The sequence below is a fragment of the Quercus lobata genome, chromosome 4, assembly GCF_001633185.2.
Source record: "Quercus lobata isolate SW786 chromosome 4, ValleyOak3.0 Primary Assembly, whole genome shotgun sequence".
Taxonomy (NCBI): domain Eukaryota; kingdom Viridiplantae; phylum Streptophyta; class Magnoliopsida; order Fagales; family Fagaceae; genus Quercus; species Quercus lobata.
The window spans coordinates 12,772,588-12,792,790 of NC_044907.1; the positions used below are offsets into that span (position 1 = coordinate 12,772,588).

General features: G+C 30.0%; 1 protein-coding gene and 1 long non-coding RNA gene across 2 annotated transcripts; one reads left to right on the top strand and one right to left on the bottom strand.

The window, feature by feature from the left end:
• Positions 1-2,657: 2,657 nt before the first annotated feature.
• On the top strand, positions 2,658-11,496 carry LOC115987649 (nucleotide pyrophosphatase/phosphodiesterase-like). The gene is made up of 13 exons (XM_031111240.1): positions 2,658-2,986; positions 3,094-3,181; positions 4,710-4,976; positions 5,109-5,217; positions 5,645-5,759; positions 5,942-6,074; positions 8,696-8,883; positions 9,333-9,519; positions 9,644-9,711; positions 10,256-10,346; positions 10,442-10,630; positions 11,001-11,081; positions 11,199-11,496. Exons 1-13 carry the CDS (start codon positions 2,658-2,660, stop codon positions 11,250-11,252), a joined length of 1,899 nt encoding a protein of 632 aa, XP_030967100.1. The 3' UTR covers positions 11,253-11,496.
• Positions 8,031-18,203, bottom strand: LOC115987650. The gene is made up of 3 exons (XR_004091166.1): positions 18,194-18,203; positions 15,129-15,131; positions 8,031-8,155 (listed from the first exon to the last, which is right to left on the bottom strand). It is a non-coding gene; the product is annotated as an uncharacterized LOC115987650 (long non-coding RNA).
• Between the last annotated feature and the right edge of the window lie 2,000 nt (positions 18,204-20,203).

Genomic DNA, 20,203 nt, shown 5'->3' on the forward strand with positions numbered 1-20,203 from the left:
AATTTTTTTTTGTGCATTTCAATTAGACTTTAGACAATAATAATATGGTTATTACTTCTATTTTTGGGCTGAAATAAGTTTTTTTTTTTTTTTTCTTTTTCTGAATTGAAATAAAGTTATTTGTTTACTATTTTTTTTTTTATGTCGGAATTTATTTACTGTTATAGTTAAGCTAAAATATTTAAAAATGATTATCTGATTATTTATTTAAAAGAAATATTTTTATAAAATGATGTAATGGCAGTTTTGTGAATAAAAAGGCATGTGATGGCATTTTAAAGGAAGTACCCTCCTAGAAACTTCTTTTCTACCTCTCCCAAGTGTCATAAATGTCATCTCAATTTTTTTTTTTTTTTTTTTTTGACTCTTTTCATCCCTCTTCTCAAACTACTCAAGCATATGCAAATCTATATAACACTCCTTCATCTCATCTTCATCGCTCAACTTTTTTTTTTTTAATTGGTTTTCTTTTCTAACGTCCGCACCATCAAATCCAAAAGAAGCTACTCAGTGAAAACACATTCTTCATTTAGCTCAAAAATTCATATTCTGTTTGGAATGACAAAATTTTAACTTGAATGCTGGTACAGGCTGAATTTTGGAACGGAATAGAATAGTGGGGTTACCTATACCATGGTTTTGAAACTCAGACTGTTCAAAGAATTGGAGAAGGAAAAGGTTCAAGATTTTCGAGGTCAGACCGAGGTCGAGCCATGATGATATCATAATTAATTTAATAGTTATTCAAAATATAGATAAATATAATAAATTAACATAAATAGACAAACTAACCAAAATAATTTAAATAAATATAAAGACAATCATTCAAATGTATTTTCTATATCATAACTTTGATTATGATATATCAAAAATCAATGGATTATTATTATTAATTGTTAAAAATAATAATAATAATAATAAAATTATTAGTTTACATTATACTATCATGATAAAATAGATTAATATTATAAACAAAATGAATGTCTATAACGTTATATATTGTACACTTTTTTATAAATTTATGTAATATTATACCGATTTAATCTATAATATAAATTCTAATTTACAATAACAGTACATGAGTGGTTGTTGAGAAGACCAGTACATGAACTTAATATACGAATATGTGGGTTTGTAGTACCAATAAATAATGCAATTAAATATTTAAATGTCCTATAAAAAATGCAATTAAATAAAAAAAAGATTTAAAAAATTTAAAAGCAATTGGATGGTTGAAGCATGGCCACATGTCCAACTTTTTCATGGGGAAGGGGTAGCGTCTGCCATATTGGTAGACAGCTTTATTGGAAAAGAAAAAATCTAAGACTTTTGATTTCTTTTGGTTTTGGGCACCAATGACAGGAGAAGAAAGGAAATGCCAAAGAAGCAAAAGAAGAATAAATGCAGAAGAACGGAGAAGAAGGAAAAATTGGAAAAGAGAAAGAGTTGATCGGGTTTTTATAAGGAAGGGGAAGGAGTATCGGGGAGAAATAATTATTAAAATCAGAAATTTTGTTTTATAATGTTAATGTTTTAAAAATAATGATGACGTGGAAAATTGTGAAAACTTCAAAAGTTTCGGTTTTATATATATATATATATATATATATATATATATATATATATATATAGATTAAACTATGTTATTTGATTGAGGACCAATTAACCATGTAAAAGTCAAAGACAACTCCTTTTATGGCATTAATCTTGCTAACTTGCAATTACAGAAGCAGAAATTATACCATGTTTTGGCTACAAGTAGTCTCTCTTTTAGAGTAGGTGGGCCCCACTGATGTGTGGGACCCACCTACCCTGAGAGAGAGAATACATGTAGTCGATACGTGGTATAATTCCTTCTAAATAAGATACCACTTTCCTAATAATTATCGAGTTTTGAAGTCAAATACAAACCCTTAATTAAAGTCATAAAATGGAATATTATAGATAAACAATCTAAAACGTATTTGGTTAGACAATTAGGAGTCTTGGACAAAACTTTCTATGGATTATATATATATGGGAAATGCTAACGAGTGCCCTTAGGCCACTGGTTAATAATCCATATAAAGAAAGTTTTTATGGGAAATGAAAAAAAAGTAATTAATATTGTGACAGTTTTTTTCATTTCTCATAAAAGTGGTATTAAAACTTTCTTAAAGTGGATTATTAATGAGTGCTCTAAGGGCACTCGTTAGCAAAACCCTATATATATATATATATATATATATATATATATGAGGTGATAACGAAAAAGAAGTCAAAGTAAAGAGGCACACATCAGCACATGCATCAAGACAATTCATACCAAAAAAAAAAAAAAAAAGACTATTTGCTAGAGTTGACATATCTCAATCATAAATCATTAACATAACCAATAATATCATGTTACAAAACCAAACTTCCCTAGTAGAATTCACCTAGATATGTATGCATTAGCTGTGTCTATGCATTATGCATAGTATCCTTAGCAGCATCATTCTCCAAATTTTGGGTCTAACATTCCATAGTTTCAATACTGAGAATGACATAAAAGGAGTAGGAAAACAAATGCAAAGTTAAGAGAACCCAAAAACCATTACAATTTCTTCAACTTTAGATAAGAGCTTTTGAGTTATTCTTAGTCTTTTTTTTTTCTTGGTCCATTGCCGCCTTCTTCAATGGAAAACTCCACCCCTTGGTTGCTTAAAATTTTCTTCTTACTCACTATCATTCTTGGTTATTCTTCTTCTTCTGCTTCTTCATCATGGTTGCATCCTTTGGCTAGCTCCTCCATGGCTGAGCACCGGAATTACACTGCAATATCGGACTTTCGTGTACTAAACAGAAGAAAGTTGCTAAAGTGTGATGATCCAAACCCTTATCTAAAAATTAGTGTTGATCCAAACTCTTCCCTGACAAATGAAGAATACCTCACGGTTACTGTTAGTGGAGTTCTGCTTCCTTCTAGTAGCGATTGGGTTGCCATGATATCACCATCTTCTTCCAAGTAAGAATTATATAGAAACCTTCACACATTTAATGTCATCTATATATTCTTTGGATTATATGTTACTAGGTTTGTTTATTAATTTGTTCTCTAATATATAAATGCAGTGTCACAGATTGTCCATTGAGTGAGGCTTATTATGCACAAACTGGTGACCTTAGTGATCTTCCTTTGCTATGCCAATATCCTGTTAAGGTATTACGATTCTAAATTTGAAAGTCAAGCATGCACTAGTAAAGATGAGATTGTATAGAAGGTTTTTAAGTTTTACTTTTTTATGAAATGAACAAAATAAATGAAAAATGGAATGACTGACATGTTTTGTTAGATAGCAATAAGTTTAAGGACATAATAATAATAATAATAATAATAATAATAATAATAATAATAATAATAATAATAATAATAATAATAATAATAAAAGGGACCACATAAATTGGTATGTGTATTCTCATTGGTGAAAAAAATGTAATCCCAATGCTGAGTTTATGTTAAAGTGAGGTTGTTCAAATGAAATGATGATATGCTTTGCTAAAAAGCAATAATGCTCCGTTTGTTTTAATTGAAAACCTTATATAAATATAATTTTCATTGTTTTCTGGTATTTGGTAGTATCATAAAAAAATAAGTTAAAGGAAAATTATTTCTTAATTTATCTTATTTAGCTTGGTAAGAGATAGAGTTGTTTTCCATTAATTTTTTTTTTTTGAAAAACCACTCTATATTACATTAGAATAAATAAGAGAAGTTAAGATATAATTTTCCAACTCATTTTAAAGTTGCAACCAAACATGAAAAAATTGGATAATTTCTAAAAAGTTCTTTTTGAAAAATGAATTATTTTTCAGAAAATGCTAATATCGAAACAAATTGAATAATAATAATAATAATAATTGTTGAGGTGGCATGTGTGTTCTCATTGATGCAAAAAAACGTAATTCCAATTAAAATTTGACATATCAATAATTATGAAACTGATAGTGAAAATTATGAAGGGTAATAATAGAATAGTATGGAGATACAATAATTGTGTATTCCCTCTTACATAATAGTATGTCACACTTATTAAATTCATGATGAGATCAATTATTCATGTGATAGGAATGAACATACATTTATTTTACTCTCAAAATATTCTATAATTTTTCATAAAAAGGGTGAAGATTATTTTGTAGCATTACTGGCTAAAGAATATTAGCTATAAATTTGTAGTTGACTAGTTGTGCTTTGCCACGTCATTTAGGAAGAAAAATCAAGTAAAAATTATATAAGGAGAAGCTATTTAATAGGAATGTAGAAAAACATAATACACAGGAAGAAATTAAATACTTTCATATACTTTAATGTTTAGGACGGCCGCGTATATTTAATACATTCAGGTAGGTAGGTAGGTAATATGTCATAATTAACTAAAAAAGTCCGAGCAAGTAATTGAAATTGCATTGGAGTGACTTGAACAATTGACTATAACATTATTATCAACATATGCATCATTCTATCTCATAATAATGTACATTCCTTGTGGTTTTTCACATATTTAGTTGATTGTCCAAACCATTGAATTACATAATTGATATATATGGTTTCTTTTACTTATAGACAAGAATATAACTAAACACAAAACATGGACATTCTAGCCACCAAAATAACTTTGAACTTATAAATTTATGCATAAAATTGACTTCTAAAACTATATATTATATATGTTTATGTAAAATCTCAGGCTCAATACGTGAAAAATGATCCAGACTATCTAAATTGCACGAAGAAGGATTGCCAGGAATCTGTGCTTGGTAAATGTGTGGTGGCCACTTGCAGTGGTTCCCTAACATTTCATGTTATTAATGTAAGAACCAACATTGAATTTGTGTTCTTTGCTGGTGGCTTCGACACACCTTGCATTCTGACTAGGTCGAACCCTTTGGATTTTACTAATCCAAATATGCCACTATATGGACATCTCTCAAGCATAGATTCAACTGCGAAATCGGTAAGGAGCTTTTAAAATAAAAAATAAAAAATACTTGTTCTTGATTTGGTTTTCAAACAGAGATGGATACAAAGAGAAAAGCCAACAAAAGGTTCATTATTTTGAACATTTACAAATTGGCTGGTGGTACAGATGAGATTAACATGGGTTAGTGGGGATGAGAAGCCTCAGCAAGTGCAATATGGAGATGGCATGTCACAAAATTCTGTAGTTACTACATTTACACAAGATGATATGTGCAGTAGTGAGTTCCCTTTTCCATAGTTTATATTGTTACCTTCTAATTAGCCAAACAATGGTATGTTAAAGATTTCTTTTATATAGTCTTAAAAGGTTGGCTAAGTCGTTCCTAAGTTTTCATGATATTTATGATATTTTGGGTTCGAAACCTCTTACCAACATCTTGGGGAGGGATTTGTCCCAGTAATAACTTGGTGTGTGTAAGATGGAAGGACTGCACATGTCTAAAGAAATAGTCAGATATTTGAAGAGGTCTAAATATCCTTATATATATATATATATATATATATTTATATATAATATTTATTTTTTTATATATTAAGCCAATTTGATTTTCTCCTTTTTTTTTTTAATTTATTTATCTCCAATTAATTGTCCATCTTCTACTTAATTAGATTAATTTTTGTGTATGAAACTGAAAATTATAGGTTCGACTCTACCGAGTCCAGCCAAAGACTTCGGGTGGCATGATCGAGGCTTCATTCATACTGCAGTGATGACAGGACTTCAGCCTTCAAGCAACTTCTCCTACAAATATGGAAGGTATGGTTAGCATCTCACAATTTATCACATAATTTTACTATGTCATTTAAATGTTCATCTGTCAAATTGTTCTGAACAAAGGTGTCTTTTTTTTTTTTTTTTATTAAATAAGATTAACTTAATTAATGATCATATATAAAAAATGTAAATAGCTAACATATCTGGCATTACGCACAATGCAGTGATTCAGTTGGTTGGAGTAATCAAATCCAATTCAAGACTCCACCAGATGCAGGATCAGATAAACTCTATTTTATTGCATATGGTGATATGGGAAAGGCTCCTCTTGATTCTTCAGTTGAACACTACATTCAGGTAGGATGTGTTCAATATACATTGTACCCTTATTTTATGGTTATAAATTCTAAAAATTATAAATTAAAAGGTTTGAATGTATAGATTAAGAAATATTAGATCTTCGATTATCATACTACAAATTTATTATTAAAAAAAAAAAAATCTCAGTAATTCATGGTGGTGTGCACACAAATTTAAAATTACTTATAAAAAAAATAATATTTGCAAATAATTTGACATTCTTTAAAAAAAAAAAAAATAATAATAGAGCATTATATTCACATCATTTTTTTGGTCCTTATGACACTCATTAAAAATATCCAATAGTAAATTATAAAATTCATTGGATTTTTAGCAAGATGATAAAAAACAATAATCATTGAAGGGACCACATAAGTTTTAAATTTTATAATGTATATATTAAAAAAATATAGTTGAATGTCAAAACTTTATGTGCATTGATTACACATTTTTCATCTACCAATGTACAATTATCACACCTTCATGAGTGGATTAAGGGTACCAGTTTAACAAAAACTAGTCGCTAATCCGTGCGATGCACGGGAAAACTATTAGAAAATAATAAAGCATGCATATATTAAAAGACAATTTAAGTTCATGTGTGCTTGCAAGGGATACATACCTAAATAGTTCTTGCGGTAAAAATAAAAGCCTTATCTTTGAGATAAAGAACTGATGTAAATAAACTAACCTTACATAAAACAAATTAAACAAATTAAAAAAAAAAAAAAACATAAAAATGATGTCACGGGAAATTCAGCCACATAGTAGTAATATGTAAATCTCTTAAAACCTAAACCTAAACGTAAGGACAAAATATTTATGTGTCTTCTCTTGCTTTCCTGATGTATTTGGTTAAAAACATAAAACTGATGTCACGGGAAATTTAGCCACATAGTAGTAATATATAAATCTCTTAAAACCTAAACCTAAACCTAAACGTAAGGACTAAATATATAAACAAACTAACCTTACAAAAGCTGAACTTTATAAGCTAAAATCTATACCGTGGGTTGTAGATAATTTAAAAGAATTTTGGTTTAATTCTTGAACACCGCAACTTCATAAAATTCATACTAATAATAATATTTTATGATAGCGCAGTTAGAATTTTGGTTTAATTCTTGAACACTAAATTGGAAATTGATTATATGAGTATTCAATGGTGAACAAAGTACTATGTATTAATTAATATATAAACAAAACTAACCTTACAAAAGCTGAACTTTATAAGCTAAAATCTATACCGTGCATTGTAGATCTTGAATGCTAATTGGAAATTGATTATATGAGTATTCAATGGTGAACAAAGTACTATGTATTAATTAATATATAAACAAAACTAACCTTACAAAAGCTGAACTTTATAAGCTAAAATCTATACCGTGCATTGTAGATCTTGAATGCTTTAGGGCTTCCTTGTGAAAACGGGCCTAACCTTGGTGAGCTTACTGTAATTTCCCTAAAAGTTTTGTAAGGATGACACAAAACTGCAAAAACTACCGAAGTAGAATGATCAAAAGAAAATTATGCAATATAAAAATAGGTTATGGTTTCAATTTAAAAGCTATACAATAAAGTTATAAACTAAGTAACACCCAACCCAACAAAATATCGTACCACTTTTCTACGGGGATCAAGTAATCAGGTAACGTTCCTAAGATCACTGTAGTATAGACATAAACTTCCCAGATAACAAACACGATAAAGAGGATCATGCCAATCAATTCAGCAGCGGAAACAACCCCAAGTGGTCCATCCACCAGAACGGGAAAAGTCCACAATCGGAATCTTGGAGTCTTCTTCCTGAAAGACATAAACTTCCCAGATAACAAACACGATAAAGAGGATCATGCCAATCAATTCAGCAGCGGAAACAACCCCAAGTGGTCCATCCACCAGAACGGGAAAAGTCCACAATCGGAATCTTGGAGTCTTCTTCCTGAAAGACATAAACTTCCCAGATAACAAACACGATAAAGAGGATCATGCCAATCAATTCAGCAGCGGAAACAACCCCAAGTGGTCCATCCACCAGAACGGGAAAAGTCCACAATCGGAATCTTGGAGTCTTCTTCCTGAAATAGATGAAACTTATGCCTTTTCTTCATTTTACTCCAATTTAAGCAAACAGATTACAGAAACCGTGGCTTTATATTTCTTAACTTGAGAGAGGGGTAAGGTTGCTAGGGTTTTGAAGAGTTATAATTTTTATTTATTTTTTATTTTTAAATATTGTGCTGACGTGGAAAATTGTAGTGCGAGCAAATGCTTCGGTTTTATATATATATATATATATATATATATATATATATATATATATATATATATATATATATAGAATATATAGACTAATGTGGGTCTTATAAAAATCTTAGGGAGTTGGCTTAGTAGTTTTTAAGGTCTCGTGAAATCTTTGAGGTTTTGGGTTCGAAACATCTAAGCCCCATATTGGTGTTACCCCTAAATTAAAGGATTTCTCCCTATAATTGAAACTCTTTTTTGCAAAAAGAAAGAAAGTTACATCCTCACCAAAGTGATGAAAGTATAATCTATTAATTATATGTTCTTCATATTTTCATATTTCGGATGTTCTTAATAATTTCCTGAACTTATAGCCAGGATCGGTCTCAGTGATTAAAGCTGTGACTGATGAAGTGAATTCTGTAAATGTGGACTCCATCTTCCATATTGGAGACATAAGCTACGCTACAGGTTTCTTAGTAGAATGGGACTTTTTCCTTGAGCTTATCAACCCAGTGGCCTCTCAAGTTGCTTACATGACCGCAATTGGAAACCATGAGAGGTAACCTTTTCGGCTATATATGCTTCAATTCTGTTCTAATAAATCATTTGGTTTGATTAATGTAAAATTAATATATGCAAAGATTAATAATGTGTTAACAATTTATCATTACTTTGATTTAGTTTTTTATGGTATTCTTCAACCTCTAAATGAAGCTCAAAGAATTAATTGAAGCACCTAAATTAGCTTGAGATCCATTTAATTGAGCAATCATTAAAACTTCTATTATGTTTTTTGTTACTTATTCACAACAAATGTAATTCTTGAACAACACATTATTTAATCAGTGTTAGTTCTAAATCTCAAATTGGTTGCTAGGCATATATATGTGACCGGAAAATACATATACATACAAACACATACATAATTGCTGCTGTTGTTATTATTACATATGGTAATCCTAAGAACAATTGGGATTGACTTAATGTTTTTTTTTTTTTTTTGGTTAGGGACTATGTAGACTCAGGATCAGTATATCTAACTCCTGATTCAGGTGGAGAATGTGGAGTTGCTTATGAGACTTATTTTCCAATGCCAACTTCGGCAAAGGATAAGCCTTGGTATTCCATTGAACAAGCTAGTGTTCACTTCACAATAATTTCAACTGAGCATAATTGGTCAGTGAATTCTGAGCAGGTAATTACAAAAAGATCATATCTTGTGTTATTATCATTCATTTTTTTCAATGGAGTTCTCTAATCATTTGATTTGATATTGCCTTTTCTCTTACTCAACATGTCATGGACAAAATGTAATACAGTATCTATGGATGGAAGAGGACATGGGTTCAGTTAATCGATCAAAAACTCCATGGTTGATTTTTATGGGGTAGGTATATTTCACATACATTGAAAAAGAGGGGGAGGATGGGTGCTCAAAATTACTAATTTATCCTCAAACTATATAGTTTAAGTTCAATTTAATCACTCAACTATTAATTGTGTCAATTTAGTCCCCCAGCTTTCAAAACAAAATCAATTTCATCCTTAAATCTCCTATTTGTTCAATTTTAATGAAATTATATAGTTAATGTAGAAAATGGAGCACAAAGTCAAAAAATTATTATAGAATGTGTACAAAAGTCTATATTAAATTAATTCCAGCTATTAATTCTATTAAAATTTAAAAGGATAGGATCGACCAAATAATCAAAATTCACTTGATTTTGAAAGTTGTGAGACTAAATTGACATAGTTGAAAGTTGGAGGATCAAAATTGAACTTTATCCAGCAGTTGGATAACCAAATTCGTTAATTAACAAAGAAAAAAAAGAACCCTTCTACTTTATGAAAGTGCTGTATAGGAGTGTATGTCAAATCAATTGGCCTGTGTAGTAGCTTATTAAGTGAAGTGTAAAATTTGCCAATTGCAGGCACAGACCAATGTACACTTCTTCAAACGCTGACACTAGTGTTGATCCACAATTTGTTAATGCTGTGGAACCATTACTGCTCCAGTACAAGGTACATTCCTCTATCGAGCTTGTATGTTGAATTATCAAATTGGTCATTTTTTGTTTGTTGCTTTTCTCATATGCAATGTTGGGAATATGAACTAGGTCGACCTGGTTTTGTTCGGTCATGTTCATAATTATGAGAGAACTTGTGCTGTTTACCAAGGAGAATGCAAGGCCATGCCTACAAAAGATGCAAATGGGGTAGATACTTATAACAACAGCAATTACAGTGCCCCAGTGCAGGCAGTGATTGGTATGGCTGGTTTTTCCTTAGACAAATTTACAACTGATGTAAGTTGCTCTCTATCTTCACATGTATACATTGTTAAATTACTGATTGTCTTAAAATGTTAAACTATTGGAATGTGATATATTTAATCATTTAACAAATACTTCTAACACTCTCCTCATGTGTGGGCTCAAACTCCTTTTTAATAGGTGAGACCCAATACATGATATTTTAAATGAGAGATATAATGGAGGAGACAGAGATTGAACTTAGGATCTCCTATTTTGATATTATGTTAAATTATCGATTTTTTAGAAGTTATATTAAATTACTAAGTGTCTAAAAGGTATAATCATTTGACCAATCTTCTAACATACGTATATTTGTGTATTTTTGATAAATGAACTTGCAAATTACTTTGTTCATGAACAGTCAAATAGCTGGAGTTTATCTAGGATTTCAGAATTTGGTTTTGTAAGAGGGAATGCAACAAAGGAAGAGTTATATTTTGAGGTCAGTATGCTCAATTCAACTATAGGATTTGACAATAGAATTTATAGACACTTTTTTGTTTTTTTGCTTGTATTTCGTGTTATTTATATGTTTGTGTCTTGTCCTTTATTTTGGCAGTTTGTGAACGCAAATACAAGGAATGTTGGTGATAGCTTTCGCATTATGAAATAGCAAGGTCCCTCGTATAGTCATATGTATAGAACCTTATCCATTACCCACATATATGTTATATATGGACCTCCCAAGGTCTTTACTGTACATCAATTCTTTTCAAATAAAAACCCCCATGTCTTTGCAAAAAATACAATGAAATAAACTATTGTTTACGAATATAGGACTGGCTTTTATAACCAAATGGAAGAGATTGTTTAGGGTTTGGGAATGGCTAGTTTATTATATAGATTGATGTGATTAATTTCTAATTTATTCTCTCTTTTCTATTTATTTATTTATTGTATATAAGAGCAATGCTTTATTAAGATTTTATAAAAGAGTTATTTCTGCATGTGTTGAAACAGTAGTTCTATATATGAATATATCTTTATCAAATTCAAGCTTTGTTTTATTAATTAGCTAGAAGCATAGAAATATAACAAAACTTTCTTGCTTTCTTTCTTTTTGAAATGCGTTAGATAGGCAACAGAATTGTGGCTGAATTTCTTAATCTATATGTCATGGTGTTTCTTGATAGTTTTTTTTTTTTTTTTTTTTTTTTTTGGAGAGATTCTTGATAATTATTGTAGTCTAAGATTTACTTAGAAAAAAAGCTTTTTCTAATTCAAGCTAAGCATATAGATGGGGTTTCAAACTAAGGAGCATTAATCCTAAAAATATTTTAGAAGGAACATTTGTATGTGGCTTAGTAGTCAAGAGTTTGATTTTCCTACAATTGATTCGTCCTTTTTATTTTTTATTTTTATATATATATGAACAAAAAAGGGTAGGGGGTGAGGGGCGACCAACATGGCAATCCTACTTGGGTGTGACCATAATAGCACTCTACCATCTGGGTCCGGGACCCTACTGGATGCAAGGAGACAACGGTGAGCCATAGCTTTCCAACACTATAAGAGACACTAATAAACCTTGAGCTGCTGAGGGAGGTAACTCAATTAAATCCATATTTGGACTCGAAAATTGGACCTCACACTCAACGCATCTTGTGCATCAACCAAGACCACTAGACCACACTAAGGATGACAATTTTTCCCCACCCTGCTTAACCCGCTCCTTCCTGCTTTGCCCTACGCGTGTTTTCCCTACCCCGCAAAGATAGTGGGGTGGGAATGGGGCAAGATTTTAGCCCCACACCATGAGGTGGGCAGCAATGGGTTTAGACTTTTTAAACCCACCTCGCCCCGCCCCATGCTGCTAAGGGTTATAATTGTAAATTTTTCATACCCTAAAACCCTACTATTTAAACAAATATATCAATATTAGCTTATTTTATTCTACCCAATGTGGTTTTTTGCCTTTATTTTGTTATGTGTTATACTATGTATGAGATTTTATTTTATTTTTTTATGATTGTCTTGTTAAACACTTGGATATATTATTCAATATTTTCTAAAAATTGATTTGATTTGATGGGATAAATTTAGTTGTAGTTTCAAGTATATTTTTATTAATGAAATAGGTTTCATTAAAAAAATTGTATTAGTTGTAAGACAAATTAACAAAAAGTAGAGTTTTACGGGATGGGGCAAGACTTCGCGGGGCCTTAAGGGACGGGGATGGGGTGAGAAATTTTTCCCGTCATGCGAGGCAAGGTGGAGATGAAGCAAGACAAAACCATGTGGGGCGGGGATGAAGACCCCATCATTCGGCCTCGCTAAGGGCGGCTTGATGCATTTGGGGGCCTAAGGCGAAAATTAATTATTTTGTTTTAGATGCAAAATTACTACTAATTAACATAAACTAAGTAGAATTTTTTTTTTTTTTAAGAAATTTTATAGACAGAAAAAATTTGACAAATTTTTTCATACTTATTGATGTGGCAGATTGTAGTGGTAAGTAAAAGAGTGGGATTAGTGGTAGACTTAGATGAGAACTAGTAAAAGTTTGCTAACTCACCTCTTATTATTATTTTTATTTTTTTTAGAAGTGCAATATTCACAATATTTTTTTACAACAAATTTTAGATTTTAAGTTGCTTTTTGTTTTCTAATTGAAAACATCGCTATAATTATTTTTTTGCCATCAATAATAAGTTGTAACAACCTACTACTTAGCATTAGTTGTAAAAGTGTTATGAAAAATATTGTAAACGTTGCATTTTTCTCTCTTTATTATTTGTTTCTCATATGGAAAAAAATATTATTTTATTTATTGATTATAAATAACCCTATTGGTTAAAATTTGAGGTCTTTTTTTTACTTGGGGCCTTAGGTGATTGCATCTTTTGCTCACCCATTCAGCCGGCCCTGGGCCCCGTCCTACCCCATTGCCATCCCTAGACCACACCCCTAGGTGGTTACAATTGATTCGTCTTAATGGGATAAAAAATGAAAGGGTATATATATTCCAATCAATTAGTCAATATTGGAAAACTGGTTTTTTTTTTTTTTTTTTTTCTTTTTTATACTAATCTTTCCGGTTTAAGGATTTCATCATAATCTCTTTTTATTCACATTTTGTTTATAGTTTGTGAAATATCTAATGTTAAAGAACTACATGGTGATAATATGCTTGATTTATTGCTTTCACATTTGATACGACGTTCAATTTTAGTTCTAATAAGTAATATCACATGAGTTACTCAAAGAATTTTGAGGATCAGCCATGTTATAACTATTTTGTGTGTGAGCTTTGTTGAGTTAATAGCTCAAGCGTAATGACATTAATGGGCGGCACCACATTGTTTTGTTCCTCCAAACCCAATGTCGTTAATAAATGTGGCTTTGTTGGAACTCTAAGGACCAACAAACCGATTGAGGAAGGCAACTCTAGCGACATTAATGGACTATTTCGAAGCCTATAATTTTCATCAGGAAGCCCTTGACATTTTGAGCGCAAAATCTAAAAACAAATACAGGCATAATCATCTTGAAGAAAGAATTAAACCTCATAAGCCATGCTCAATGGAAAACCTCAAATTTATTAGCCTGCTTGAGGTGTCACGACCGTTATCATTTTTATTTAAACTAGTCTTGAATACTGCGCATTACATGTGAGAATATTTTAGGGTAGTCTCATCAAATTTATTTATTTTGGACTAATTTAATAAATAGTAATGTAATTCATAATCATATTTTTATTTACTATATAATTTTTCTCAAGAATTCAAAAGGTAAATTATCAAAAATATTAATTTTTTAATAAAATTTATTTATAATATTTTGTGTATCATTAAAAAGTATATAAAATTTGGAAATTATTCTTTTAGTTTTAGACAAACTTTCTCAAACCCAATTTTTTCAACCATACAATCAAAAACACCAAGAAACTTATCTAAATATATATATATAAAACTCAACAAAACTACAATTCAAAATGAAAAATAAAACAAAAAGAAAGGGAAAAATAAAAGATTGTAACTCTTTTTCCTTTAAAAAAAAAGGCGAAAATATACTTTCGGTCCCTACATATTGGGCCAAATTCCATTTTGGTCTCTACTTTGATTTTACTACTATTTTAGTCCCTAAAAACAGAAAATCAATTCTATTTTAGTCCTTGTCATTAACCCACTTACAGAAAATGCATGCGTAGCAAACAGAGTGCTCTATTGGTAGGCTTTCCATAAAAAAATAATTAATAATTGATCCTATGTGTCATTAGCCACACATCTATGTTATATCCACATCAGCAAAAAAAATTCATTTGACTTTTAAATAATGCTATGTCAGCGTTTTACTTATTTTTTTATTAATTTTTTTTAAAAAGCCAAAACACAATAATTAGTCAAAAAAAAAAAAAAAAGAAAGCTAAAATTAGTTTAACTTTCTTTTTCTTTAACTTTGTCAAATTAAAACAAAACCCTCTGTCATTTATCCTTGAAAAAAAAAAAAAAAAAAAAAAAAACAAACAAACAAACAATCAAACATATACTCTCTAGAAGTGCAAAAATGGCAATCAAGCGAAAATGGTGGAGAAGTAGCTGTCGTTGGAAGCATTATCATTGGTGTTGGAGTGGGTGCAGAGGAGGTCAAATTGGAGGTCGGAGGTGGTGATGTTGTTGGAGAAGAGGTTGTACCCACAAGCTCTCAAGGTGGAAAGCATCGACTCCATGTCACCGCTAAAGATGCAGTGGACTGGTTTCACACCGCCAGGGAGTGATAGTAGCAGAATTACCATGCCTAGAGTCAGAGCCGTGATCTTAATCGCCATTTTTGCACTTCTAGACAGTCAAAAAATCACTATTTTGATTTTGTTGCTGGTTGCTAGGAAATTTTGGAAGACTGTGGAAGATTTAATTCGGTGGTGGTGCTTTGCTAGTTGCTGGGTTTCTATTCTTTTGCTTGAGTTTAATGTTCATGTTCTTTGATTTGGTGGTAGTGATTTGGAGATTTTTGTTTGTTTTTTCTGTGGGTTTTTTTGTGTTTTTTTTTTTTACCGAGAAAATTTATGGGTTTGAAGGCTAAGGTTTGCTTTGCGGGAGATATGGGTTTGGGGTTTGGTTGAGATCTAAGTTTGGGATTTGATTCTTTGCTAGAGATTGATTATGGGGGAAGAACACAAAGAATATGAAAATGTTCTTCTGGAAAAATAATGAAAGGAATAAAAAGAAAATAAGACAAGAAAGACATTTATTAAATTTTTTTTTTTTTGGATGTGTTTGGTTATACAGAAAGTACAAGAAAGACAAAGAAAATGATAAGAAAATAAAGATTAATTTGCTAAGAATATGAATCATATCTAGGAAGAACACAAAGAACATGAATATGTTCTTTCAAAAAGAAAAAAGATTGGAATTAAAAAAAATCATTTTAATTAAAAGAAAGTAAATTTTTTGTTTAAAAGAAAGTAAAATTTTTTTAATTTGTTTTCTATTTTTTTAATTAAAACCAAAATTAAAATTGAGGAATTAATTTTTTTTTAATTTAAATGCAAACGTGGCATTTAAAAAATGCCAAATAACTTTTTTTAATAATATTTTAATGTTAGCGTCATGTCAGCAAGTAGGACCCTCCATTTGTCACGTAAGACTTTTTTGTTAATAAGTTGATGGCAGGGATCAAAATAGAATTTACTAGAATAGTAGTAAAATCAAAATAGGGACCAAAATGATAATTGACCCAAAATGTAGGGACCAAAAATGTATTTTCGAAAAAAAAAAAAAAAAAAAAACCAAGAATACAATTACAAAGAGGAAAAAAGTAGAGAATTTTTTTTTTGAAAAAAGAAGAAGTATTGTGTTAATACTGTCATAATCTAATTTAACTTCTAACCTAGCATGTGAAAAATGAATAGATAAATAAGTAATTTTTAACTCAAAATTGAATTTGTTTTCTTAAAAATCTCAAGGAATATACCAATAAAATAAGGAAGATAAAGAATGATATAAAATATTCGTAAACACTTATAAAAATTACTCAAGCATCTAACAAAGATATAACAATTTGTTACTAATCTCTAAAATAAAATATTTACAAATAGTGAAAGGAAAATGCACAAAAACCATTGTTTTCAACTGCACTAATTGGTCATCAGCTTTTCCAGACTATCCTTTTATTTTCCAAATAAACTAAAATCTAATAACAACACAAAATATGACATATTATAATATGATTTTTCCCCAATTCAAATCAACAACAAACACCATTCATTGAAAGTGTTTAGTATTGTAAATAAAATTATAAAAAAATACTTGCATCAAGGAACACATGAATTAGTCAATAATAGGACAATAAGAGTACAAACCTTTAGTAGGAGATCCTCTTATAGGTAGTTATCAAGTTGTATCTTTTCTACCATCAATGATTAAGAAAAATGCCAACCCCTATGAATACCTTTATATAGAAAATTATTCAAAGGTAGAGTTCTAAAAAAATACAAATATTAATCAGCATAAGGTAGAGATGCAGGAAGAATAAAAAAAAATCCAACAAAAATTGAAATAAAAATTGAGAGAGAGAGAGAGAGAGAGAGAGAGAGAGAGAGAAATATGCATAAAATGTTAGAAACTGGCAAATTTATAGTAAAAAGATGAGAACAAGAAGAGCCAAAATAAAAGAAAATGAAGGGGCAAAATAATATGTAAAATTAAAACCACCGAAGATGAATATATATAGACAATAACTTTGTTTTGATTTTCCATCGATTTATTATTTAGCTATAACATCAAAATTAAAGTAGAGAAATATGTAAAGTTAAAATCGACTAAGATGAATTATTAAATCCATATTTATATATTTAATATTGTAAAGAAGTTAAAGGTAAAAAATAAATATGAAAAATACTAATTATGTGGCCAATGATGTGGTGGTGAGGTGGCTCAACAGGAGTGTAGCACTAATAAATGTCATGCTTCAGTTTTTAAATATAAATAGATAGATTGCAAAAAAGGGACGGAACAGGAAATTCATCTTTGGGGTTATAGTACAAATGATATTTCTTTCATCATTTTGGAATGAAAATTTATAAAGAGTTCAATATTAAATTAATGTAGAAAAAAGTAGCATCTATTTATTGTTAAAAAATATATATAAAAAACAAAAAGATGCAAGGACTCCCAACTGAAGAAGAGGGAGAAGACTCTTCAAAGGTGAGAGAGGAGTTGATACGGGTGGAATCAGTGGGTGGGAGGTGCGTGCATTGCCGCAATGGGTGGTCGATCGTTGCGAGGCATCAATTGTATTTCATTAGCTTAAATAGTTTTTAATTTTGAAAGAATAACACCACAACCTGAGTTTTTTTTTTTTCATTTACATGTGGGGATTAGAAAAACGTCTATATTTTGCCTTTCATTTGGTTTTTTCGCATATTATAATTTTTTGTTTTTTAAAATTTAGATTTCAAAACATATTTTGTAGCTCAAATTTCTTAAGTCTCCACATGTTGTCTTTTATGTGTATACCTTAGTACAAAAAAATGTGCATATGTGTTAGGACATATGTGAATCATGTTAGGAGTATATGTCATCTAGAATTGGCTAACCCTATGACAAAACGCACTTTACTTGTAATTAGGTAGATCTAAGATGTGTTTAATGCTTCAAGAAACAAGATTTCAAGTCCAAGTGTTAAAGCCATGCAAATTTGTCCAAAAATCAAGTGAAGAAGTACTGGATTTTAAAACTCAACATATAGCATCTATTGAGATTTAAAAGGCATGTTTAGCCCGATGCTCGACAACTACTCGATAGATAACCTATCTATCAAGATTTACGAAGATCAGTTTTTTAGATCTGATTTCACGCATATCTATGTGTATTTGTTTAGGCTTTCTTTTCTCACAATCTTAAACATATATAAGGATTATTTTAAGGACTGTCAAAGGGTTTTTGCACTTGTTGTTGCAAGCATATTGTGATCGAAGACAAAGTTTCCCGAGTTCATCTTTCTCTTGAAGAAGCTGCTACATTTGTACACCATAGGGTTTTGTAATCAAGGAGTTTCGTAATCTTCATTATGTGGATGAACTGAAGAACTTTACAACTAGCATCCTTCTCAAGTTGGTATGTTAGTCACATACTTGGATCCGTACATTGAAAATGAGAGATTGTCACTACAGAACAAGTCCAATTGGGTATTGGGATAAGAGTTCAACTGTAGGTTGGTATAAGGCACTAAGATTTATTTACTTGTAACCTTGTAACCGCTTGTTGTGATAATAGTGGATTCTTGAGAGTAGTGAACTTAAAATCACCTAGTGCGGTTTTTGCCTTGGAGGTTTTCTCCATTCGTAAATAAATCACTGTGTCAACTTTATTTTCCGCTACATATTAACTTGGTGATTTGTTTGTGCTACCACGCGTATTGCATGTTAATCAGATTAATTAATTAACTTGGCTAATTAATTGGTTAATTCATCACAAGGGGTCAATACATTCTTAGCCTATCAATATGGAATGAATTAAATATATATATATATATATATATATATATATATATATTAATTTCCTTTGTTACAAGTTTATGTTTAACATGTTTATGTATAAATATATGTTTATAGAAGGATAGTTCATCACTTGTACAACCAAGAACAATCCATTCAAGAAGTATGAAAATTAACAAATTGCTCTTATATCACTAAAACGTATACAACAATAATTAAAATATAAATATGACTTAATTTAACTTAAACTAGCTAAGAAAGGTCTCAAGAGCTCTCCCCCATTTGAAACATCCTAAATTAATGCAAATATGTTTGAGAGTATTTTTAGGAACTTTAAGCGCTCTCCACATCACATTCATTTAATCTTTTTAGGCACTTGAAAGGCAATGGTTGATAGGGTGATTAATATTTTATTATGTTTTTACATTTAGCAAAATCAGGAGTCTCTAGAGAATCAATATTAAAGGTTAGTTGGTTTTATATATGCAAATATGACTAAATTTTCGAAATCTGTTATTCCTTTTAGTCTTCTTTTATCACATTTACCAAATGATGTAGTATGTTTTTATGAACTTAACACTAAATTAGTTGTCTAGATGGAAAAATTTTAAAGTTTGTAGCCAACATCCTACATAAATTCTTCCAAAAATATCTCATAAAGTTGGCATCTCGATCCGAAACAATAGTGTTAGGCAATCAATGTAAGCAAACAATTTGAAGGAATATTTTATCTATTTATAAAGCATTTGAACAAGTATATGGCTTGTTCTGAATAATAATAATAATAATAATGAACATTTTTAACCAAAATGTTAAAAGTCTTTGTAACCATGGTTTGTTAAGGTAAAAATCAACAGCAAAAAAAAAAAAAAAAATTATGCATATGGAATGTATAAAATATATATATATATATTTTTTTTTTTTCATTTGTTACATGTTTATGTATAAATATATGTTTATAAAAGAAAGTTCATCACTTATATATATATATAGATATATATATATATATATATATATATTTCATTTATTACATGTTTATGTATAAATATATGTTTATAAAAGATAGCTCATCACTTGTATAGCCAAGAACAATCCATTCCAGAAATCTGAAACTTAACAATTGCTCG